The 26,679-nt window shown below is 44.0% G+C and overlaps 1 protein-coding gene across 2 annotated transcripts; it reads right to left on the bottom strand.

The window, feature by feature from the left end:
• Positions 1-5,974: 5,974 nt before the first annotated feature.
• On the bottom strand, positions 5,975-24,866 carry LOC138789060 (dimethylaniline monooxygenase [N-oxide-forming] 2-like). Of its 2 annotated transcripts, XM_069967596.1 has the most exons (9): positions 24,701-24,866; positions 21,994-22,124; positions 14,558-14,746; positions 12,847-13,009; positions 12,279-12,421; positions 10,587-10,786; positions 8,385-8,740; positions 7,028-7,100; positions 5,975-6,454 (listed from the first exon to the last, which is right to left on the bottom strand). In XM_069967596.1, the coding sequence occupies exons 2-9, from the start codon at positions 22,117-22,119 to the stop codon at positions 6,109-6,111; spliced, it is 1,596 nt and encodes a 531-aa protein (XP_069823697.1). In that variant the 5' UTR covers positions 22,120-22,124; positions 24,701-24,866; the 3' UTR covers positions 5,975-6,108. The 2 variants fall into 2 exon arrangements, with proteins under 2 accessions (XP_069823697.1, XP_069823698.1); XM_069967597.1 differs by lacking the exons at positions 5,975-6,454; positions 7,028-7,100 and having other exon boundaries at positions 8,712-8,740; positions 10,561-10,786.
• Positions 24,867-26,679: the final 1,813 nt, after the last annotated feature.

Here is a 26,679-nt window from a genome sequence, read left to right as displayed (position 1 = left end):
TCCATCTGAACCCGAACTTTCGGCATTTGATTAGCGGTGGCTGCTGAACTTGGATAAAGCCCTAAGGCTATGTGGAAATCATGGATATAGTCATTGGCTGTATCCATGTTTTCCAGACAACCTTAGAGCTTTATCCAAGTTCAGCAGCCCCGCTAATCAAATGCCGATCGTTCGGGTTCGGATGTACTCGAACCCGAACCCGGTTCGCTCATCTCTAGTAGTAAGATGTTTTGGGGCAATCATTGCTGTATACTCTAGGTGCCTCTAAATCCTTTTCTTTCGCTGTTGACTTTACCAATCTATATTGCAATTGACCTTTTAAATGTAACCACTCTTCTGTCTCCTACAATATATGCTTTCCATTGTTTTTAAATTCCTTTAGATAATATATTGTATATTTCTTAGTTAACATTTTGAGTTATGTGTTCTTGTGTCTTTGTAAGTGTTTTTATATTATGCCCAATAATCTCATTAAGTGAACAAAAGTAAAAAAGAAAAAAAAATCAAAAGAATAACTTTCCTATAATCATATTCAAGTGTTGTAAAGTTTGTTTTAACAGTTTGTAATTAAACCCCTATATTCAACTTTCCAATAAATTATTTTACTACCTTTGTAGTGTAGTCATCCATGCCGTCCTTGTCTGCGCTGTTGTCTTCATTGCTCCACCCCTTGTCTAGTGTAAATCTTGTAACAGACTTCCTGTTTCTTCTGCACAGGCTAGTTGGGAATTCAACTAACTCTACTCTTTACATTATGTAGGAGGCTCCTGTAGGTATAGTTAATAAGGCATAGTGGGAGGGAAGTAGAGTTGGCTGAATTCCCAGCTAGAAGGTACAGCAGAAACAGGAAGTCTGTTACACGATGCATGAAGATAAAGATCTTAAAATAAGCAGCTATTCACCATATTCCCATCCCGTAATACAATTACCCAAGGGATTAGTATCTACCTGAGTTTAACTAAACGTGTAAAGAACATTGGTTGTTTTCTTCTCTTAATGGTATGTTCACATGTACTGAATATGCTCCAGATTTTATTGTGTAAATTAATACAAATGGTCACACACAGCATCAATTATGCAGCATATACAGTATACGTTCTTATGGTGCCACAGTGACTAACAATTATATGGAGGCACCATGAGTAGCAGTGTGGATAAGGTGTATAAGTTTAGGCTGGGCTCTTATTATTTTGGCCAATATTTTAGGCCAAACTTTCCAATATAGTTTCTGACCTAAATACATGTAAATCCCAGCCCATGAAAACACTGTAAGGGTGCGCTCACACGTACAGGATCTGCAGCAGATTTGATGGTGCAGATTTGATACTGAGTTCAGTTATGTAGATGAAATCTGCTGCGGATCCGCAGCAGAAAATCCGCTACGGCTCCGGTACGTGTAAAGGTACTCTTAAACTTCTTTGGCAATCAGTTACTTAATTACAAAATCAGACTACAAACAGACTACACAGAGCATGTTTGTAGTCTGTTACCAAGGCGATGGACAGGGCTGCACAAAAGCTGTAAATACTATATGGAGACCTCAAAATGACAGCATTTTTATTGCATAGAAACATTAAAAATGTTTACAAATTTGAGCAAACTATTATACGACTTTATGATTTCTGTTTTTATGAGCATGTAATAAAATTGACAGCCAAAACACCTTTTTATGGCATGGCCGAATTAAAGTGGTGCAGGGCTCTTGCACTAGGATTGTGGGAGCTCGGCTGTCAGTATGACTGCAGCATGTATACAGTGTGGGCTTCTCTCTTACCTGATTGGCAGCCCAGTGTAATACACTCCGCTCCAGTGCGTTGCATCATCAGGAATCGAGATTACTAGTGAAGATGTCATAACAAAAAGAAGTGTTCAATAAAATGAGAAAATTCCCCAATAATATGACAGTATATAACAACAATACAAGTTTTTTGTTACATAAAACAAAAACAGAATTACTGCATTAAAGTATGATCACAAAGTCATACTTTAAAAAAACATGAAACTGTTAGCGTCGGATCTCGCCCACTGTCCCTGCCTACTTGCCACAAGACAGTCCTAGGCATGTGCAGACAACCACGAGGACGGTCCCTACGCTGGTAAGGTGTGACACAAAACAGAGGCAAACAAACACAATAGGGCAAGGTAAACAGTCCTGGGTAATAGCAGCGGGTAGCTAAGGTACTAAAATGGAGGCAATCAGGTAGTCAAGGTCAAGCAAAAATGGTCAGGGCAGGTGGCAAAACAGAGAAGTCAGAGAGTGAGCAAAAGGATCAGGAGAACTACAAGTAACAGTAAGAACACACTTAGCCTAGCAGGAACACTAATAGCCAGCGTCTGTCTGCTGAGCCTACACACTATAGAGGATCAGGGACTCAGTCCAGCAGCTGATTGGACCGGCCCCTGATCCTCCGCACAGCAGCAGGTTAACCCTAAAGCTGCCAAGGCATAACAAGTAAGATGGGTGGGGCTGAACCAACCTAAATAGACCTGTGTTCAGACAGGGTTCTGGAACTGCACAGAAACACCAACTCAGCGTCTTCTCGGCTGCACAGCCCAAACCATGGAGCTCCAGTGCACAGTCCTGACAGAAACTTGTCCCACAAAAAACAAGCCCTCATATGGCTATGTTGATGTGTGAAGCAGGAGGGAGGGAGTTCTGGCTCTTGAAAGGCAACAAAGGAAAAATCTTTTCTTGTTCACTAAGGGGCTAAAAGTATTAGTCACAGATTTATGTATCACACAGAAGGGACAGTGGCGACGTACCAACAAATCACAAGCTAAACGTTATAATAAAGCAAGTAAGTTATTTACTTAGATGTAAAATAAAACAATGGCCGTTGTTAAATAATACGGCCGTGTTTTTTATGTAGTGTGAACATAGCCTAATACTGTAACTATAATTGTGAGAAGTCATCAGCAAGTCCATGTAATAATATAATACAAGTGCATGATGTTGTGTTTACTGTGAGAGGTAGCAGAAAGACATAGAAATATAATAATGTGTGATGAAAAAAGAAAAAAAAATACAAAAATTTTAATTACGTAAAGTTTAAAAAAGCCATTAACACGTCCCAGCATCCATAGGAAAGTGCACAGTCATTGGACAATATATCATGTATTTTCTATTGGGGTTATCAACTTTGGACAATGTGTGTTAGAACTGTGCCCTGATGATAAGCCATGAGACTACAGTGTGCGCCATTGGATCCAATAAGGGCAACGTGCATTACGGTCTCATATCCATAGAGACATCAATTTCCGTATTAACAAAGGAAATTGCCACTAATGACCGTTGCAAAAAGAGAACTTTAAAAAGGGCTATCCAGCGCTACAAAAACATGGCCACTTTCCCCCTCTCTTTTCTCCATTGGGTGGGGTTTCAAAGTCAGTTCTATTGAAGAAAATGGAGCTTAAAGGGGTTATCCAGCGCTACAAAAACATGGCCACTTTCCCCCTATTGTTGTCTCCAGTTTGGGTGCAGGTTTTGAAACTCAGTTCCATTGAAGTAAATGGAGCTTAATTGCAAACAACACCTGAACTGGAGACAACAGTAGAGGGAAAAGTAGCCATGTTTTTGTAGCGCTGAATAACCCCTTTAATTGCAAACCACATCTATAGATAAGAGAGGGGGAAAGTGGCCATGTTTTTGTAGCGCTGGATAACCCCTTTAACCCATAGCTGCACCAGGACGTTATTGAACGTCCTCGTGCCTCTATGGGAGTTCAGAGGGGGGTCGCGCGGCGACCACCCTCTGAACTGCCGCGATCCCGGGTGCCGCGAGTAGCCCGGGCTCGCGGCTATTAGCGGGCACGGTCCGATCGCCGTGCCCGCTAATTAAGTACTTAGAAGCAGCTGTCAAAGTTGACAGCTGCTTCTAAATACTTGCTAATCTCCATACCTGGTGGTCTAGTGGGGGGATCGCCCCGATCGCGCGATTGCGGGGGGGCGATCCCTGCATCCATCCCGGGCCGGGGTCTGCTCCGTAATGGCGCTGATCCCGGCTCGGCATTCTATTGCTTTTGGCTGCAGCAGCCAAAAGTAATAGAACACCGATCTCATGGATTCATGCAGTATAACTATACTGCATGGATCTCTATGAGAGATCAGAGTGCATATACTACAAGTCCCCCAGGGGGGCTTCTAGTATATGTGTAAAGTAAAAGAAAAATGTATTTTTAATAACACAAAACCCCCTCCCCTAATAAAAGTCTGAATCACCCCCCTTTCCCCATTTTATAAATAAAAATAAATTAATTAATTAATAAACAAACATGTTTGCTATCGCCGCGTACGTAATCGCCCAAACTATTAATTAATCACATTCCTGATCTCACACGGTAAACGGCGTCAGCGCAAAAAAATCCCAAAGTGCAAAATTGCGCAATTTCTGTCGCATCAAATCCAGAATAATTGTAATAAAAAGCGATCAAAAAGTCATATATGCGCAATCAAGGTACCGATAGAAAGATCACATCATGGCGCAAAAAATGACACCTCACACAGACCCATAGACCAAAGGATAAAAGCGCTATAAGCCTGGGAATGGAGCCATTTTAAGTGACGTATATTTGTTAACAACGGTTTGAATTTTTTACAGGCCATCAGATACAATATAAGTTATACATGTTACATATCGTTTTAATCGTAACAACTTGAGGAACATGCATAACAAGTCAGTTTTACCCCAGGGTGAATGGCGTAAAAACACATTTCCCCCAAATAAAAGAAATGCGTTTTTTTTTTCAATTTCACCACACTTTGAATTTTTTTCTGGTTTCCCGGCACATTTTAGGCAAAAATTACATCTGCCATAGCAAAGTACAATTAGTTGCGCAAAAAATAAGGGCTCATTTGGGTCTCTAGGTGGAAAAATGCAGGCGCTATGGCCTTATATACACGAGGAGGGAAAAACGAAAACGCAAAAATGAAAACTGGCTGTGTCCCCTAAGGGTTAAGGTGTCTCTCAAATTGCTGTATAAGAAGCATACTGAATACAGCAGGTTGTATTGTCCAAGTACCATTTACATTTACAGGATGGTTCCTTATCCACAGTGGGTCTCCTGTGATCTCGAGAATTGGCGACCCAGTCTCCCATTAGAATGAATGCACACTGTTCAAAAAAATTGTATTCAGATGTTTTTGAGGCTTCTATAGAGAATGAATGGAATGCCATAGAAGTACCTGAGCACTTTTGTCAGATTGGAGAACCAAAGGGGTATTCCACTCAAACATAACTTCTGATATGTTGCTGCCCATGGCGAGACTAACAATTCCTTCCATACTTGTTATTATCTATTCAGTCTCCTTCCCCCAGTTCTCAACTGCTGTTTCTGCTATAGACACAAAAATCTGTGTGTGAGCTTTTCTCTCTGTCTCCCCCTCCTCCCTCCCTCCCTCCCTTCTAAACAGCTGATGTAAACAAGTCCCTGACTGGCTTTATCTGCAACATTGTAGCTTATTCTGATTTCAAGTTACAAATGAACTCATTGGGGGACATTTATCAAGGGTTTTGCGCCTATTTTTAGGTGAATAATTGGATTTTTCACCCAATTTTGGTCTAAGTTTTATAAATGAACCTGTATATGACAGACAAATATTTTTTTTAGATGTAACTTTTTTTTAATCTGCCTGTTTTGAGTAATCACCCAAAAATTCGCATAAACCGGGATTATCGCCCAATTTTTTTTTATTTGTGACTTTTTAAAAATTCGTACAAAAAGGTGCAGGCCTACGTCTGGTCAGTACCATGTGAATATGTTTGCGCATTTTTTTGTGACTTTTTGTGTGACTTTTTACCTAGATACATTTTAGATACTTTGATTTATTAAATATATATTTATCACAAGATATTGGAACAAAATATACACCAATCCTCATTAGAAGACTCACACACATTATACTCCTTAGTAAATGTCCCCCATTGTAATTAACCCTCCCGACACTACAAAGAGCTGCAATGTTGCAGATAAAGCCTGCCAGGGGCTTGTTTACATCAGCCGTCTCAGAAGGGAGGGGGAGACAGAGAGAAAAGTGTGGAAGGAATTGTTAGTCTCACCATGGGCAGAAACATATCAAAAAGTTATGTATGAGTTGAATACCGCTTTAACACTAGTATATAACCACAGCAACGAGAACCGCCAATACACACAGAGCGCCCAGTACTTTGGTGACGGACAAGAAACTTGTTTTTTCTCTCTTTACAACACGAGTCTTTGTCGGTTTTAGGATGCGATCCCATGTGGTCAGGATCATGTCCCTGGCGGGGCTCCACTTCCCTGGGCCGACCAAGCGGTAATGAAACGGTGTACAAGGACCGAAGAAAAGTGCCGAGGCAAGTACAGGATCGGACAGAAGCAATGCGGAAATATTGGGCTTCACTCCAATATCTGAGGCCAATTCATCCATGTATTCTACAAAATCCACCTGCAGACGGTTCTCTCTTGTTGTTCCAAACCTGTTGTTAAAAAAAAAATTACAGATAAACAAATATAAAAGAGGAGGGTGGGGGAGGTGTGCTGCTGCGGCACGGTACCCCATCTATGGCACTTAGGGGAAGTTCAGTAAAAAAATAAATTATTTCAAATCAACTGGTGCCAGAGATTTACTTCTATGAAAAATTTTTAAATCTTGCAGTACTTATCAGCTGCTGTATGTCCTGCAGGAAGTGGTGTATTCATTCCAGTGTGACACAGCGCTCTCTGCTGCCACCTCTGCCCATGTCAGGAACTGTCCAGAGCAGCAGCAAATCCCCATAGATTTCATAGGAGTAAATCACAAATCTCTGGCACCAGTTCATTTGAAAAAAATATATATATTATTATTATTATTATTATTATTATTATTATTATTGCTGAACTACCCCTTTAAGTTTCCAAGAAAAAATGCTCTTTTATAACTCTGCAAACAACCATGAGCAAAGCCAAAGGTATAAATGGTCCTATCCCCGATCCTCTGCCCACCACCCGCTGTAGCATTTACCTATGTCTTGTTGTTCTAGTCTTAATCAGTAACATTAGTCATGACATACCTTTTTACAAAGATTTTATGTTTCTTTTCAATGTCATCCATCACCATCTGTAATGGAGGATATGGGCAGAGTCCTGAGGGGAAAATATAACATGTAAACATTACAGGATATAGGTTCTTTGTAAGGAAGTTGATGCTACAGAAGAAACTTGGGAAAGACTCTTTAGCATATATCCTATACTTACCTCTCTGCGCTCTGCGGTGTCCCCAGCTGACTGCAAAGCCTCCACTTCTGAGACAAACCTGTCTTGGAAGTGACAGCCCGCTCAGCCAATCACTGATTGAGACTGGAATGCCCAGTGGCCAGTGATTGGCTGAGCGGGCTGTCACTCTAGATACGAGTTTGTCTCGGAAGTGGAGGCTCCGGCGACACCAGAAGAGAACACCAGGGGAGCACAGAGAGGTAAGTATAGGATTTTGTTTTAAATGTAAAGCAGCAGTATATATATATATATATATATATATATATATATATATATATATATATATATATAGCCGTACAAACCCTTTAAAGGGTTTATCCAGGCTTAGAAAAACATGGCTGCTTTCTTCCAGAAATGGCACCAATCTTGATCTCTGTTAAACTTGAATGGAGCCAAGTTGTAATACCACACACAACCTCTGAACAGGGGTGGTGCTGTTTTTTTTTTTTTTTTTTTTAAGAAAGTAGCTTATTACGGGCACAGAGAGAGGTAAATTCATACTTGTAATCAAATCCCCCACTGTCCCTGCCGGCTGCCAAATTTTAGAAATCACCTGACTTCTCATTAAAGAAAATAATATTACTTTTTGTAATATTACTTTATTAAAATAAAAAAAAATTCCCCCATTTATACACTTCCATTGACTGGCAGCAGTAAGGGGCAACATGGTCCTCTCTGCTGCCACCAACATTTGTTTCAGGAACTACAAGGTGTCTTTATAATAAGAATATACTGTACAATGCACCTGTAAATACTGTAATAGTATCTACACCTTAGGCTAGATTCACACTATGTTTTTGCAATCCGTTTTTTGCAAAAAACAAATGAAAAACAGATGGAAAAAAACTGATGCATGGGTGTACATCCGTTTTGATCCGTTCTTCCATTGAATTCCATTCTAGAAAAACAAAACAAAAAACGGATCAGTTTTTTTTTTAAGGGACACAAAATGAGGTCGACTATGTTTTTGTGTACGTAAAAAAAAAATGGATCCGTTTTGATCCCTTTTTTTTAGAATGTTATTCAATGGAAAAAAAAGATCAAAACAAATGCACACACATGCATGCGTTTTTTTTGTTGTTGCAGAAAACGGATAAAAAAAAAACGGATTGCAAAAACGTTGTGTCAACCCAGCCTAAGTGGTGACGTCGTTACCTTTAAAAACTCTTGTGAGCCAGCGTCCCTGCAGCTCTGCTGCTGACATGATGGGCCCGAGAGGTTGAATGAGGCCGATAATGCCCAGTGTCGGCTTCTCCAATGTGGATGGGACGATACTCCTGTATAGGCTGGGTTTGTTTGTTTCTATTTTGATGACCGATTCGTCCAAGAATGGAAAATCGTAGGAATATCCGGTTGCAAATATAACAACATCAATGTTCTCCTCAACAGAACCGTCATCGAATTTTGCACCAGTTTCGGTGAAGTCCGACACTGATGTTTTTACTGCTACAAATCCACACAAAATGCAGCTGGGTAGCTCATCGTTCACCAAGGGCTCTTTAAATTGTGTCCTGGAAGTAGAAGGAACAACAGAGGACGACAAAGCTGGTTAACTCTACTGAAATGTGACGGCCATGAATTCTCAGCGTCATTTAGATATTGTTGAGGGTCCATGAACAGACACCATCGTAGGTCCCTAAACTGAAGGTTCCCTAAACTAGTCATCGCCATTCTTTAGATTGTTGGGTTCTCTTTTATTGGGCAGAACATTATATTTAGACTTAGATTTAGATTTACACTGTAATTTCCAAATTTGCAAAGCTACAACTAAATAGGATCTGGCAGCTAGGTTGTGATTCTCTGATGTGTTTCCAGTAAGGATGGTCCGAACCTGCAGAGGCTTAGGTTCGTACGAACCGGACTCTCGGCAATGATTCCAGCTGTCGTTCACCTCCATGGAGAGGGTGGATAAAGCGGGAGGACCGCCTGGAAAACTGGGATACAGTCTATGGCTGTGGCTGTATCCTTGTTTTCCAGGCGGTCCTCCCGCTGTATCCACCCTCTCCACGGAGGTTTTAGACAGCGGGAATCATTGCCGAGAGTCCGGGTTCGTACGAACCTAAACCTCAGCAGGTTCGGACCATCCCTTGTTTCTAGCTTCTAGGACTTAATTCTGGCTAGAAATGCGTCAGTCAGGAAATCAGATTGGATTGATGGGGGTAAAAATATTGGCACCCCTGCCAATCAGCTATTTAAAGGAGAAGTCTGGCCAAGAACAAGGGAGAAAATGACAACCATGGACTGCCCACCTCTCTCCATGCCTGCGTTGCGCCAGCTGACCAACCTCAGACTCGCGCCTGAAGGCATGTTCCCCCCAATTGTGATAACATTATGACCTGGGGGAAAATGCCCATCCCAGCCCAATCAGCCAATCAGTGACTGCAGCTGCATTCCTCCCCAGTCTCTGACTGGCTGAGTGTGCTATCAATCAGCCGGGTCATTAGTAGAGTTGATCAAACCTTGGAAAATCCTAGGTTCGATCGAACATACCCAAACCTTCTGCATTAGATTGCTGATGCCTTCCTGGTCTGTGAGGAAGGCGGAGAGTGCCCGGGGACCGCCTGGATTTCCGGGATTCAGCCTAGGTTTAATGCGAAAGGTTCGGGTATGTTCAAGTTCGATCGAACCTAGGATTTTCCGAGGTTCGATCAACTCTAGTCATGACATCCTCTGAGAACAAGATCCCAGAGCCCGGGAGCGTGGGGGGTGGAGAGGGGGTACCGGGGCCATGAACCATCACTGGAGGGACGCAGGTAAAGGCCAGTAAGTATTGTTTATTTTGTTCCCCCCATGCCCCTGCTGCTTGGGAAAAAATGCTTGTGGCCGGACTTCTCCTTTAAAGTGAATCTCTACTGGCGAAGAGCCCCCCACCAAACCACCAATACCGTTTTTACTGTCCACCTCAAAACATTTCAGATCCCGGGGTCTGCCTGTCTCCTGGGGCTGGTATTCAAGGTAAAGACAACTTTTGTTCTGGCAGCAGAAGGTCAATAAGGTGGGACCTACAGCGTCCATGTGTCCATGCCCTCTGTCCCAGCCTTCCTTCTTTTTCGGCACGCCCCTGGGGCTTATTTTTCCAGCCCCAAAGGACAAACAGACCCAAGGATTGGACCTGACTTAAAGAGGACATCAAAAAGTATTGGTGATTTGGGGGGCTGACCGGTGGTATAGATTTGTTTTAAAGTGGTCATGATGCTTATGCAAGAACTCTTAGGTTGTCTTCACAAATTCTCTTTTTCCTGATGGTGTTTTTGGCCTAAAAAAACAGCAGCATTTTATTGTTTTGTTATTCATGTATTTTTTGTAGAGTTTTTCTAAAACGGTTCAGTACATCACAGGTTGAGACATGACTTGTACCGGTTCACAGGTTGGAGCCCATAGTTCTCGTGACAAAACCACTGGTTCATCTTTGTCTCGGTCAATCTTGAAATAATCGACATGGGGAGATTGTTTCTCTTCAAAGTCTCAAACCGTGTATTATAACAGATATCCCATGGGTATCCATGATCGTACACACGACCGATCACCCAGACTCCTCTCCTAGTACTAAGAAACACCTGCAAACAAGAGAAAAAAGAAGGTTAAAAAATTGCTGTACCCCTCTAGGGGGCTTTGAGGAATTGGCATACTGACGGCAGTGAAGAAGCTATTCCTAGGCCCTGTGTGCGGGAAGCTAAATGAATCAATTATGTATTTCACCACTAGGGGCAGATCACAGCACACTGATATATTATTATAGAGTTTTCAAGATGGCTTTTCTCCAGAAGTACCATCTATTGGAGGAGCCACAATATCTGCTCAAATCCTTCTCACCCACTTGTCATTCTACTCTGTACTGATGAGGGGCAAGGACCTGAAACCAGGGGCGTAACTAGAAATGGCTGGGCCCCTTAGCAAATTTTTGATTGCCCCCCTTCCTGACTGACCACTAAGCCGTCAAGTGTAGTCATATCTTCCAGCGCTGCAAATGATGAAAGCTTAGGGGGCCCAGTGTATTGCAAGAGCAGGCCACAGGGTCTCCTGATGTGGCAGGCCCCACAGTGGTAGTTACGCCCCTGCCTGAAACAGCTGTCCAAAGATAGGTGACTTTTCCTTCTGGAGCAGATTCTTGCGTGGCTGATAATCCCTAATCCCATGTTTCAGGGGGTGATTTATAAGAAAGCTATCCCCAATAGGGGACCCATCCTAGAGGGTGACACAAGCCCCAGACCCTGTTACATGGGATGAGCGGAATGCTGAGGGTTTCCTGCTGACAACCGCGCTGCAAGATACAGTTCATAGGCTTCTAGCAACTTTGCTCTATCCAGATAAGTTCCTAGCTTTTTGCCTTTTGTGGATACTGTCCTGCACTGTGACTCTCCTAGTCCACGGCGTGGGTTGAGATAATCTCTGACGTCCTCTCCTGTGAGGGGTTTAACACTGCTTAGTAAGGTTGCTTGAAGAGAAACTGTTAGGTGCGTCCTAGCTCTACAGGGTCTAGTGACCAAAGACCTCATACGAAGGCTGGGGACCTGGCAGAGGCACTGTAGGGAGCGTTCTAGCTTGCGTCCTTCCCCTACAACGTCCAACACAAAAGACCTCTACACTTCCTCTTCCCACGTGATTTCCTATCTACAGCTCCCTGTAAGGTGTGCTGTGAATTAGTGAAGAGTGCATAAAGAAGAAGTAAAGTAGGAAATGATAGGACAGAAGAAGAAGAAGATACTCCTATAGGTTTACAGATCCATGGGACAAATAAATAAATAACCCTTTCCATACTTCAGCTGTTTACATACCTATAAGAGCGACATCTAGTGGCGGAACTTTATCACTACTACATCACCACTTACTTACAATAAGTACAGGCTTTTGCAAAGGGTGTAACCAATAGCAATACCTGTGGTGGGATACCACACATCCCCTTGTGGATTCTAAAGTACAGATCCGGATAAATACTAAACCACCAGTGAGAACATGGCTGAACACAAACTAGCTGCAAATGTAATAAAGTGAATGAGCCTAGTAAGCGAGAGGACTGCTTTAACGTTAGAATTTCAAGATGTTTCTTACCTGGGAAGCCGTGCGGCTGAGATCCACAGCGATATCGGCTGCGGAGTTCCCCATTCCAACTATAACGACCCGTTTTCCTTTGAACTGGTCGGGATTCTTGTATTCTCGGCTATGGAAATATCGTCCTCTAAACCGCTTCAGACCTGTAAAATTATTACGCTGGATGACTCCATGCTTAAATGTAGACTTTGTTTTTTTGTTGTATGTGTAACTATATTGTTGTCATACTGATATTGTTATTATTATAGACATATGGGGGAGATTTATCAAACTGGTTAAAAATAGAATTGTCTTAGTTGCACCTAGCAACCAATCAGATTCCACCTTTTATTTTCCAAAGGATGAATGAAAAAGTGATGAATGAAAAGTGGAATCCCCATAGAAAACTTCTCCTGCTCTGGACAGTTCCCGACATGGACAGAGGTGGCAGCAGAGAGCACTGTGTCAGACTGGAAAGACTGCAGATACAGCAGATTGTAAGTGCTAAAAGACTGGATTGTCACCAGTTCCGGGTTGCCTCTATGGATAATGAATGTGCCATGTATTGTGTATTATTAGACTATCTTACCCGGATAAGACTCCAGTGGGTAGTAGGGATCAGTGTGGTGGCCGGAGCAAACCATCACAGCATCAAATATGGTCGTCTCTTGCTTGGAATCCTTTTCTGTGGTCACCGACCATTGCCCGCTGCTCCCAAAGTCTTTGCTTTTCCTCACACTGATGACTGCAGTCTGAGGGGAGAAACAGACAGAGGCTCCTATCATTATTCAATGCCCAAATTACATAGACAAAGATTGTTACTTCTCACTGGGGGTCACTAGTCCAGGGGTGCAGGCTGTGGCCGAATGCAGCAATCTGTGGTACTAGATACGGCTCCCTCCCTGCTAGAGGTGTTTTCCATCTAATTTGGGCCATGGTCTGAGTAGTACAGTATGTGTTGGTTTCCTTCTACTTACTCTGTCAAGTTCAGTTTTTCCGACAATTCTATTTCCAACTGAGATCATGATTGGCGGATTGAGCGGCTAGTCTAGAGATGGAAGCACATAACACTGCCAACCACAGACCCCCATAGCACTGCCAACCACAGGGCCCCCATAGCACTGCCAACCACAGGCCCCCATAGCACTGCCAACCACAGGCCCCCATAGCACTGCCAACCACAGGGCCCCCATAGCACTGCCAACCACAGGGCCCTCATAGCTCTGCCAACCACAGGGTTCCCATAACACTGCCAACCACAGGTCCCCCATAGCACTGCCAACCACAGGTCCCCCATAACACTGCCAACCACAGGCCCCCATAGCACTGCCAACCACAGGGCCCTCATAGCTCTGCCAACCACAGGGCCCCATAACACTGCCAACCACAGGGCCCCCATAACACTGCCAATCACAGGGCCCTCATAGCTCTGCCAACCACAGGGTCCCCATAACACTGCCAACCACAGGTCCCCCATAACACTGCCAACCACAGGCCCCCATAGCACTGCCAACCACAGCTCCCCCATAGCACTGCCAACCACAGGGCCCCCATAACACTGCCAACCACAGGGCCCCCATAACACTGCCAACCACAGCTCCCCCATAGCACTGCCAACCACAGGGCCCCATAACACTGCCAACCACAGGGCCCCCATAACACTGCCAACCACAGGGCCCTCATAGCTCTGCCAACCACAGGGCCCTCATAGCTCTGCCAACCACAGGGTCCTCATAGCACTGCCAATCACAGTGTATACAGCGTATGTGAGTACAGGATTATCATGCACAATGTATACAGCGTGTGTGCGTACAGGATTATCACCCACAATGTATACAGCATGTGTGAGTACAGGATTATCATCCACAATCTATACAGAGTGTGTGTATATACAGGATTATCATCTACAATGTATACAGAGTGTGTGAGTACAGGATTATCATCCACAATCTATACAGAGTGTGTGTATATACAGGATTATCATCTACAATGTATACAGTGTGTGTGTGTATATACAGGATTATCATCTACAATGTATACAGCATGTGTGAGTACAGGATTATCATCTACAATGTATACAGCATGTGTGAGTACAGGATTATCATGCACAATGTATACAGTGTGTGTGTATATACAGGATTATCATCTACAATGTATACAGTGTGTGTGTGTATATACAGGATTATCATCTACAATGTATACAGCATGTGTGAGTACAGGATTATCATCCACAATGTATACAGTGTGTGTGTACAGGATTATCATGCACAAGGAGGGGGTAATATCTCCCATTCTCTTACCCTGAATCGGATATATTTCAGTAGATGAAACTCGTCGGCGTATTTTCTTTGGTATTCCAGCAGTTTGTGATTTGGAACAAAGTTTGGATAGTCCTCGGGGTAGGGGAAATCGCTGTAACACATCAGCTCTTTGCTGGTGTTGCTGACAACGGACTGATAAATGCTGGCTTGGCCATTCTCTACGTTGTTCTAGCAAAAAGCAGATAAAAAAGGTGATGTAAGACGATGAACACAAATGTCCTAAGGGAAATAGAAATGAGTGTGACTGGAGCCTGCTCGATCTGATCTCTTTGCCGGTGACTGAAGAAGTTGGATGCAGCCCTAAGGATTCCAGGAAAACTTGGATACAGTCTAGACACCCCAGCCCCCCAAACCAGACTCTTCTGAGCCCACTGCCCCTGTAGAGGTTCCCGGTACAGAATAGCTGCAGTAACATCTGTGTGCCATCCTCCTCCTGGTGGGCGAAGAGCAGGGCCCCCCGTTGTCATCCACTCATTCACAGGAGACAAAACTTTTCCATGGAAATAGGATTCAAGATGAACAGTAATTGGTGAATTGAGCAGCTAGTCGAGAAGGAGCGCATAACACTGCCAACCACAGGGCCCCCATAACACTGCCAACCACAGGGCCCCCATAGCACTGCCAACCACAGAGCCCCCATAGCACTGCCAACCACAGGGCCCCCATAGCACTGCCAACCACAGAGCCCCCATAGCAATGCCCACCACAGAGCCCCATAACACTGCCAAACACAAAGCCCCTATAGCACTGCCAAACACAGCTCTCCCATAACACTGCCCATCACAGAGCCCCCATAGCACTGCCAACCACAGCTCCCCCATAACACTGCCAACCACAAAGACCCCATAGCACTGCCAACCACAGCTCCCCCATAACACTGCCAACCACAGAGACCCCATAGCACTGCCAACAACAGCTCCCCCATAACACTGCCAACAACAGCTCCCCCATAACACTGCCAACAACAGCTCCCCCATAACACTGCCAACAACAGCTCCCCCATAACACTGCCAACAACAGCTCCCCCATAACACTGCCAACAACAGGGCCCCATAGCACTGCCAACCACAGAGACCCCATAGCACTGCCAAACACAAAGCCCCTATAGCACTGGCAACCACAGAGACCCCATAGCACTGCCAACCACAGCTCCCCCATAACACTGCCAACCACAGAGACCCCATAGCACTGCCAACCACAGGGCCCAATAACACTTCCAACCACAGGGTCCTATAACACTGCCAACCACAGGTCCCCCATAGCACTGGCAACCACAGAGACCCCATAGCACTGCCAACCACAGCTCCCCCATAACACTGCCAACCACAGAGCCCCCATAACACTGCCAACCACAGGGCCCAATAACACTTCCAACCACAGGGCCCCCATAGCACTGCCAACCACAGGGCCCCATAACACTGCCAACCACAGGTCCCCCATAACACTGCTAACCACAGGTCCCCCATAACACTGCCAACCACAGATCCCCCATAACACTGCCAACCACAGGTCCCCCATAACACTGCCAACCACAGATCCCCCATAACACTGCCAACCACAGGTCCCCCATAACACTGCCAACCACAGAGACCCCATAACACTGCCAACCACAGAGACCCCATAGAACCGCCAACCACAGAGCCCCCATAACACTGCCAACCACAGAGACCCCATAACACTGCCAACCACAGAGACCCAATAACACTGCCAACCACAGAGACCCCATAGCACTGCCAACCACAGAGACCCCATAGCACTGCCAACCACAGGGCCCCATAACACTGCCAACCACAGGTCCCCCATAACACTGCCAACCACAGGTCCCCCATAACACTGCCAACCACAGGGCCCCATCGCACTGCCAAGCACAGAGCCCCCATAACACTGCCAAGAACAGTTCCCTCAGAACACTGCCAACCACAGCTCCCCCATAACACTGCCAACCACAGAGACCCCATAGAACCGCCAGCCACAGGGCCCCCATAGCACTGCCAACCACAGAGACCCTATAGCACTGCCAAACACAAAGCCCCTATAGCACTGCCAACCACAGGTCCCCCATAGCACTGCCAACCACAGGGCCCCCATAGCACTGCCAACCACAGGGCCCAATAACACTGCCAACCACAGAGACCCCATAGAACCGCCAGCCACAGGGCCCCCATAGCACTACCAACCACAGGGCCCCCATAACACTGCCAACCACAGATCCCCCATAACACTGCCAACCACAGGTCCCCCATAACACTGCCAACCACAGGTCCCCCATAACACTGCCAACCACAGAGACCCCATAGAACCGCCAGCCACAGGGCCCCCATAGCACTACCAACCACAGGGCCCCCATAGCACTGCCAATCACAGGGATGAATTCGCTGAAAGGTGATAGTCAAATAAGTGGGAATGGTTTAAAAGTATTACTCATCCGAATTTTTACAGATTTGCAGACTTTAACATCACAGTTAAAACTACAGGTCCGCAAAGATTACGCAGGCTCCTATCGACTTCTATGGGACAATCTTTGCTGCAATACTGGTCTGTACCAGACCTTGTCAGTCATCTTTGATGCAGCCCTAGGGAGTCAGGAAAACAGGAATATAACCATAGGCCATAGGCCCTAGCCTTATGGCTGCATCCAACTTCTTCAGACGCCAGTATTCAAATGCTCATCTCTAAAGGGAAAGAAAATGTAGAGAACAATACTCCTATTATCTGTAACTATGGCTCATTGGTTTTAATAGAGATATCAGCCATTCACAGTTAACCTTTAAAGGGGTACTCCTGCCAAAACAGTTTTTTTTTTTCTTTCAAGTCAACTGGTTACAGAAATGTTATACAGATTTGTCATTAACTTCTATTTAAAAATCTCCAATCTTCCAGTACTTATCAGCTGCTGTATGCCTTGCAGAAAGTGGTGTATTCTTTCCATTCTGACACAGTGCTCTCTGCTGCCACCTCTGTCCATGTCAGGAACTGTCCAGAGCAGCAGCAAATCCCCATAGAAAACCTCTCCTGCTCTGGACAGTTCCTGACATGGACAGAGGAGGCAGCAGAGAGCCTGGAAAGAAGACACCACTTTCTGCAAGGCATACAGCAGCTGATAAGTGCTTAAATACTTTTGCATCAATGATCTTTCTAATTTGTCTCACGTGAAACATTATATCACCACACAAAATTATTCCAAAGCGAGGGAAGCTTTTGTTTTGTGTGAATTTAGCTTTATAATTTCAGGAACAGATTAGAGTTGCACGGATTTAGGAATAGACGTCCCTAGATGGGGGGGGCTCATATTGTGTAAAAAATGTTCTCACAAATTCAACAACTCAAGACAAGAATATGCTGTCCCATATCAGTACCATATGGTGACACCCTAAGATTTATAATCCTAGTGTCCATCGCCCCCTAGTGACACCATACAGGCCCTGCATACACAGTACAGCCGTATTCATCAGTCTTATGTAACCATATGGTTTAGATTAGAAAAATGAATCCATGTGAAATCAATTATTACAGTTATGTAAAGCAGGAAAACATAACCTTGGGGTTAGATCTCCTTGTATCCAAGGAAATTGGACGATTCGCATGTGACAAATGAATTTCAGACACTTTATTACAGTTTATTCACTCTGGGGGAGATTTATCAAACATGGTGTAAAGTGACACTGGCTCAGTCGCCCCTAGCAACCAATCAGATTCCAACTTTCATTTTCCAAAGAGTCTGTGAGGAGTGTAAGGTGGAATCTGATTGGTTGCTAGGGGCAACTGAGCCAGTTTCACTTTACACCATGTTTGATAAATCTCCCCCGCTGTTCGCAAAATTTTAAAGGGGTTGTAAATATGTGATATTATAAGTTACTGTACAGTATAGCAATCAACATGTGGTGTATAATGTATAGTAACTGTATAACCCTGATAACACAGCAGCTGGATATGTGATATATAAGTTACTGTACAGTATAGCAGCATGTGGTATATAATGTATAGTAACTGTATAACCCTGATAACACAGCAGCTGGATATGTGATATATAAGTTACTGTACAGTATAGCAGCATGTGGTGTATAATGTATAGTAACTGTATAACCCTGATAACACAGCAGCTGGACATGTGATATATAAGTTAATGTACAGTATAGCAATCAGCATGTGGTGTATAATGTATAGTAACTGTATAACCCTGATAACACAGCAACTGGATATGTGATATATAAGTTACTGTACGGTATAGCAGCATGTAGTATATAATGTATAGTAACTGTATAACCCTGATAACACAGCAGCTGGATATGTGATATATAAGTTACTGTACAGTATAGCAATCAGCATGTGGTATATAATGTATAGTAACTGTATAACCGTGATAACACAGCAGCTGGATATGTGATATATAAGTTACTGTACAGTATAGCAGCATGTAGTATATAATGTATAGTAACTGTATAACCCTGATAACACAGCAGCTGGATATGTGATATATAGGTTACTGTACAGGATAGCAGCATGTGGTGTATAATGTATAGTAACTGTATAACCCTGATAACACAGCAGCTGGACATGTGATATATAAGTTACTGTACAGTATAGCAGCATGTGGTGTATAATGTATAGTAACTGTATAACCCTGATAACACAGCAGCTGGATATGTGATATATAAGTTACTGTACAGTATAGCAATCAGCATGTGGTGTATAATGTATAGTAACTGTATAACCCTGATAACACTGCAGCTGGATATGTGATATATAAGTTACTGTACAGTATAGCAATCAGCATGTGGAGTATAATGTATAGTAACTGTATAACCCTGATAACACAGCAGCTGGATATGTGATATATAAGTTACTGTACAGTATAGCAGCATGTGGTGTATAATGTATAGTAACTGTATAACCCTGATAACACAGCAGCAGCTGGATATGTGATATATAAGTTACTGTACAGTATAGAAGCATGTGGTGTATAATGTTTAGTAACTGTATAACCCTGATAACACAGCAGCAGCTGGATATGTGATATATAAGTTACTGTACAGTATAGCAAGCAGCATGTGGTGTATAATGTATAGTAACTGTATAACCCTGATAACACAGCAGCAGTTTGTAGATACAGGATGGAACTGCAGATCCCCATAATGCAGTAGCGTAGTACAACAGGCTAGAATAGAGAAGCAGGGCTGCTGTCAGAGGTCTGTGTGGTCACAAGACAGCAATGTGGAAGGGGTGTGTGTTCAGCATGGACCAATCAGGAAGTGAGAATTAAAGAGCTGTGCAGGAGGACAGTGACAGAGACTTCTCTATACAGCAGTGTGTATAGCTGAGTGTAAGTGCAGGCAAATTATAGCATCAGTTTGTATAGCTGAGTGTAAGTGCAAGCACATTATAGGAGCAGTGTGTATAGCTGAGTGTGAGTGCAGGCACATTATAGCAGGAATGGAGGATGGGAAACACAAGGGCTGACAGAGACTGCAGGGATCATGAAGGAATGAGCAGGGCAGATGTGGGGACATACATGCAGCACTCTCTGTCCAGGGAGAGAGGGGTTACAGCTATGAGGAGATTACCTCCACAGTCCTGTCCCCTGATGTAAGCCCCAGCCTGACGTGGATCTGCTATGATTTGGAAGGTGAGGGAGACTTCCTGGGTCAGAGTACAGGGCTGTAGACCCCGCTATGCAGACCATGCCCCTCCTCCACTCCCCCTCCCATCCAGTACAGGGAGCTCTTACACCAAAGCAATGCTCTTAAACAAAGTTGCAATTTTGATAAACTGTGAGCTCTTCTTGCGAAACGCTCTTAATTCAAGTTACTCTTAAACCGAGGTACCACTGTACATATATATATATAAAGAGAGAGATATACTGCTAAATGAGATGGAAATATTACCTTTAATTCTACCAAGACTATGGCCACTTTCACACCTCCTTGGCACCGACCTATCATTAGTGATAAGTGATCCGTGCTGTAAATATGAGCCGTATAATGGTCTGCCAGTAGTTTTTGCAGGACACGTCTTTTACAGATAGGGTAAAATGGTCAATTGAAAACACTTCATAAAAATTTTTGTTAAAAAAAGGTTATCAAGAAGAGCCGACCGCACTAGCTTATCTTTCATGAAAGTGTAAGGTCCCTATCCGGCTGATTATCGCTCCATGTAATAAACACAACGATCAGCTGATGACACTATTGTAGGTTTGGACCTACAATTGTCAGGCGTCGACCGCTCATAGCTACGTGTAATAGCGATGCGCGGCAGCTGACGATTTCCAAACTGTATACATTACTCATCCATGGTCCAGGGCTCCTCCTGCGCTCCGCTTCTCCTCAGGTCCCGCGCGCTGCAGCTTCAGAGCGGCCTGTCTGAGCTGACAGGCGGCTCAGCCAATCACAAGCCGGGACCGCCGCTGCCAGTGATTGGCTGAGCGGCCTGTCAGCTAAGACGTAAGAAGAAGTAGACTGCAAGAGGAGCCCTGGACCATGGATAGGTAATGTATACAGTTTAAGCAAGGGCTGCAAGGACATCAGTAACGATGTCCATGCAGCCCTTGTTAAACTATTATGTGGCCGTGTAATAGGCCCAGTAAACAAGCGCCGATCTAACATATTGGTGCTCGTTTACAGTTATTATCGGGCCGTGTAATAGGACCCTAACTGTCATTTAAATTTTTATTGCAGAAATCAATAGTACAAGAGATTTAAAAAAAAAAAAAAACTCTATAATAATTTTTATTAGGCGAAAAGCTTCTTTCTGTACTCAAAAAGCTGTTTTCCAGCTCCAGCTTCAGAGTGGCCTGTGTCAGCTGGCTGCTCAGCCAATCAGTTAGGAGAACGGCTGAACAGAATGATGTAAGTAATACATCGATCTGGTCACCAGTTCTGTCACAAGTTTATGCTGCCCTCATTTAGGCTGGGTTCAGACTACAGAATCCGCGCAGATAAGTTCTGTCAGATTCCGTTGTTCGTACCCGTTCAGGGCAGCATACATAGGCACTATTCCATGGTCGGGCGGACTCCGCACTCCACTTTCCTCTGAAAGAAGTGACATATCAATTCTTTCGGGGGGTGCGGAATTGGCCCGCCCATAGATTGAGTCTATCAGAAGGGCAGAAATGTGCACCACCATGATTGGGTACAAGCGGCAGAATTTGCCTAAACTTATCCGTGTGGATTCCGTAAAGTGGAATAAACTTAATGACAGATTCCCTTTAAAAATCCTTTCACCACCCCCTAACCCCCTTCCATAAAAATAGGTGATTATCCGACATTGGTCAAACTCATTGTGCAGATGTAGTTGTGGGCAGCAAACTCTACAAAGAATATCCGGACATTGGGCTGTGGTTATTGACCGGAAGAGAAGAACAAACAGTGAAAAATCACCTGGAAATAAAATGACAATAAATCGAGTCGACTTCCACTTACAGAAAACCTCCACAGCCCCCCGATATCATCGCTTCTCTCGTAGCAGGTGGGCTCCAAGCCTTCATCCAGGCAGCATTTAATGCAGGTCAATCCGCTGACTCCGGCCCCTATAACGGCCACCTTCATAATGTCTGTACAAAGAAACAAGCAGAAGAGAAAAGGAACACAGCCCGATATATTGACACGATATAAGAGTAGCTGCACAGTAGAGATGAGCGAACCTGGAGCATGCTCGAGTCGATCCAAACCCGAGCATTCGGCATGTGATTAGCGGTGGCTGCTGAAGTTGGATAAAGCCCTAAGGCTATGTAGAAACCATGGATATAGTCATTGGCTGTATCCATGTTTTCCAGACAACCTTAGAGCTTTATCCAAATTCAGCAGCCCCAGCTAATCAAATGCCGAAAGTTCGGGTTCGGATCGACTCGAACCCGAATCGGTTCGCTCATCTCTACTGCACACGTACCGGATCCACTGCTAATTTTCAGCAAAATGCGCTGCGGGTCCCTTCCTGTTGGTTTCTATTAGAGGACATATTCGCACCAGGATTGACATCCCACTAACCGACAGCCCCCCGCCAACCGGAGCATACTGTACCTGCTCCGCCAAACCCACTGATTGGTTGAGCGGGAAGCCCAGCCCATATTCTGCCAATTTTACTTTGTGCGAACATACTCTGATAGACAAAACTGTCGGAATAAAAAATAAAATCCACCTTTCATAGGGATCACTGCAGCACCGGCACTGGGTTAGACTGGCAGATTTTATACAGTATATCAATATATAAACAGAATATATATAGTTTTTATCTATTCAGCCTCCTTCCCCCTGTTCTAAGCTGCTGTTTTTTGCTGAAAACATAAAAATCTGTGTGTGACCTGTTTGATCTGTCTTCCCCTCCTCCCCCCCTCCCTTCTGAGACAGCTCCCTGTAAACTCCCTGTCACACAATATCCAAAAATTCAGAGCAGATAAGGAAATAACGCTCAGATCTATCAGACCAGAGGTGCTATCATGACGGTCTGACACCGTAACACCGTCGGTCACCTATTTCACTTGTGTGCGCTTGTTCCATATAGGTTTTTAACCGGTTGAATTAACTGTATATTGTTTGTTATTTTTCCGCACTTTGCTGACTCCACCAGTGGATCCGTCGTGCACTCACAGTGTTTCTCCCTCCGGTGAGCTGGAGTTTTCACCAGTCCAGTGGATGTGTGTTTTTTATATGTATATATTTTTCAGTTTTTTTGTGCACTTGTGACAAATTGAAAAGTTCACTAAAAAGCACAATTGTTCACAGAAAAAAAAAAACGTATGGGTCTGTAGATGGGAAAATAAGAGTTATGACGAGGAAGAAAAAACAAATTGCTGCATTATTTAGAAGTTAAGAGGTTAAACAGTCAAATGGGCGGTCCTACTCAATGAATAAGAGCTATCTGTATCCTATAGACAGCTGTCAATCACTATTATTGCCCAGCTGCTTTTCAATAAAAATGGTTAAAAAAAAACATAAAAATCATGAAAAAAAATAATAAAAATGAGCAGAAATATATGATAAGCATTAGTGAAAAATATCCCACAAAAGTATATGTGAATCTGCTCAGCTCCTCCTCTATAACATGCTACCCGCAGATCGGACTGCATCTTAAAGATGTATTCTGCTCAAACATAACTTTTGATATGTTGCTGCTCATGGTGAGACTAACAATTCCTTCCATACTTGTTATTATCTATTCAGTCTCCTTCCCCCAGTTCTCAGCTGCTACTTTCTGCTGAAGACACAAAAATCTGTGTGTGGGCTTTTCTCTCTGTCTCCCCCTCCTGCCCCCTCCATTCTGGGACAGCTGATGTAGACAAGTCCCTGACAGGCTGTATCTGCAACATTGTAGCTTCTTTTTAATGCTGGGAGGGTTAATCTGAGGTCAAGTAGCTGATGAACTCACCACGAATAACCCTCCAAGTATTACAAAGAAGCTAGAATGTTGCAGATACAGCCTGCCAGGGACTTGTTTACATCAGCAGTTTCAGAAATGAGGGGGGAGTAGGTGGAGACAGAGAGAAAGGCTTACAAACTTTTTGAGTCTCTAGCGGAAAGCAGCAGCTGAACACTAGGGGAAGGAGACTGAATAGATAATAACAAGTATGGAAGGAACTGTTAGTCTCACCATGGGCATATAGTCCCACTTATCAAAAATTATGTTTGAGTGGAATACCCCTTTAATGTGACAGGGTCCCTTAAAGTCCATTGCTGTCTCAGTGTTACCCAGTATCTTCCTCTTATGTAATCTTGTCATGGATTTCCCTTCCCACCTGCACAACCTAATATTTATCAGTGTTATACCTGATGTACCACCTGTATGTCTATATCATATCTATATGCTGGACTTGTATGATGAGTATATCACCCAGTCCTCTGTATACTCTCCCACAACCTCACACCACCATTTCCCCAAACAGCATCTGACTTTGTGACTTTTTGCCTGAGCAGAATGAGCGTACGTGTTCCATGTATTAGTCTATGTGCAGCTCCACTAATGGTGAACTAACCCTTGAAGAGATGTGAAGACAATACAAGGTAACACCCTCTCTGTGTATATTACAGTCATGATATTACATCCTATTAATATAACGATCCCGACTACTTCCGAAGATATCTAGAATGTACGGCTGTTAATAAAAGTGACAGGAAGTAATAGACGGACACTTACTAGTTGAGGTCTGATCCTTCTTGTAGACGAATACAACGTTTTCCTTCCTTGGCGAGAGTAACACAGTTAATTTAAGGAACAAGAGAACAGAAAACTCCTCCTAAAACCTTAACAGGCTGTAGTCATCTTTTTGGCAAATGGCATAAGACCTCACTCCACCCAGTGTATACTAAGTCTCTTTATCTGAGCGATGGAGGGTAGGATGCAGCCTGGTGTGAAGAACGCCTACAAGCCTCCTGTATCAGCATGCCACTTTCACGGCTGACACCACTTCCTAGAGTTTTCATATGACCTGGCATGAACCCTTGAAGTATGACTAGCTTAGCCAATCCACAATCTGCTGCATAAGTAGAGAACTCCAGCTATTATAGGGCTCATCAGTATATAGCAGGGGACTGGCTGTCAGAGTTTGAAGCCTCTGATGTAACTCTCAGTGGTACAGTTTCTCCACTAGCTGGCATAAGATGTCTTACAGGTTATAATAAGAGGTGTGTGGTTAATGGATGATGACAGAGCATACAAAATAAAAAAGTTAATACTTACCTCTCCAGGCTCTCCGGTGTCCTGCCTGTTCTCCGTTCACTGCATCTGCTGACACTTCCTAACCCATCTGTGCCATGGCAGCCCACTCAGCCATTCACTGGCCACGGCGATGTCCCCTCTCGGTCAGCGATTGGCTGAACGGCTTGTCACTGCAGAGACGGGTTATGAAGTGTCAGCAGCAGCAGAAGTGTGAGCAGGGAACAGGCAGGACACCAGGGAGCCTGGAGAGGTAAGTATTAACTTTATTATTTTCTATATACAGCAAGGGCTGCACAATTATTGAGCCGAGTAATAGGCTTGGTAAGCAAGCGCTGATCTAGCTGATATGGCCCTAAGCTGTAAGGTGATCAAAGGTGTGACAATGGTAAACAACACTATCAGCAGCAGCATGAAACAGGGCTCTGTGCAACTGACAGGATAACAAGATGGAACTAGTTAATCATCTAAGAAAATTTCCACCCAATTATGATCAGGTACAAATTGGGGGATACAAAAATACACACAGACCTTTATTATGTGGTCATCTGACCGTACAAACATAGTCTAGAGCAGACGGGGGTCCGTAAAATGAGCAGTGATACTCCAACACGGTTTATGCACAAGTCATGATAGACTAAATAAAGAGGCTGTGAGGACAGGCTTGATGTAGCCACTAACTCAGACCCATCCATCCGATATCCCGCTCCAGCACAGACTGCCAGTCACCAGTTGCACTGAGCCCTGTTTCATGCTGCTGTTAGATAAGGACCCCTGATGAACCTATATATTTAGGGGGAAACAAGCCGAGACCCCCAATATTATCACAGGTGCTTTGTACAGGTGTTGGAACAATTGTCTGGTGTTATGGTCCTGGGTATATCTGTGTGTATCACTAGCTGGACTACTCACTAAGATTTCTAGTTTGTCTTTGGATCAGTATTTTAATGCATCTATATAATAAAAATGAAAGTCTGTCTGTCTGTCTGTCTGTCCTCTATAGACTTCCAAACGCCTGAACCGTTTGACCCCAAATATGGCACACAGATACATTGGGTGCCCGGAAAGGTTATTGCGAAGGTCCCGTCCCCGCCAGATGTACAGGAGGGGAGGGGGAGGGGGAAGAGCACCCCATAGAGATGAATGGGAAAATCTCCTCACTGCAAACATAGGTGATATAATTAGCTGCAGCAGACACGGCAGTTGGAGCCTTAGCAACCAATAGGATTACTGCTTTCATTTTCACAGGGAGCTGGAATCTGAATGGTTGCTAGGGAAGCTGCCTCACAACATCCACAGTAATAACTGGTAGACCCCCTACTCCATCTATACAGTACATGTATACAGGACCCCCTACTCCATCTATACAGTACATGTATACAGAACCCCCTACTCCATCTATACAGTACATGTATACAGGACCCCCTACTCCATCTATACAGTACATGTATACAGAACCC

This window comes from Dendropsophus ebraccatus, chromosome 4 (genome assembly GCF_027789765.1).
Source record: "Dendropsophus ebraccatus isolate aDenEbr1 chromosome 4, aDenEbr1.pat, whole genome shotgun sequence".
In the NCBI taxonomy this organism is placed as follows: domain Eukaryota; kingdom Metazoa; phylum Chordata; class Amphibia; order Anura; family Hylidae; genus Dendropsophus; species Dendropsophus ebraccatus.
This window is presented reverse-complemented; position numbering and strand designations above follow the sequence as displayed.

Coding starts and splice junctions, on each gene's coding strand:
- LOC138789060 (XM_069967596.1), bottom strand. CDS start 22,119: ATGAAGGTGGCCGTTATAGGGGCCGGAGTCAGCGGATTGACCTGCATT. Junction 13,010..14,557: donor TGAAATATATCCGATTCAGG/GTAAGAGAATGG, acceptor TTCTCCCCTCAG/ACTGCAGTCATCAGTGTGAG. Junction 6,455..7,027: donor CATAAAATCTTTGTAAAAAG/GTATGTCATGAC, acceptor TTTTAACAACAG/GTTTGGAACAACAAGAGAGA.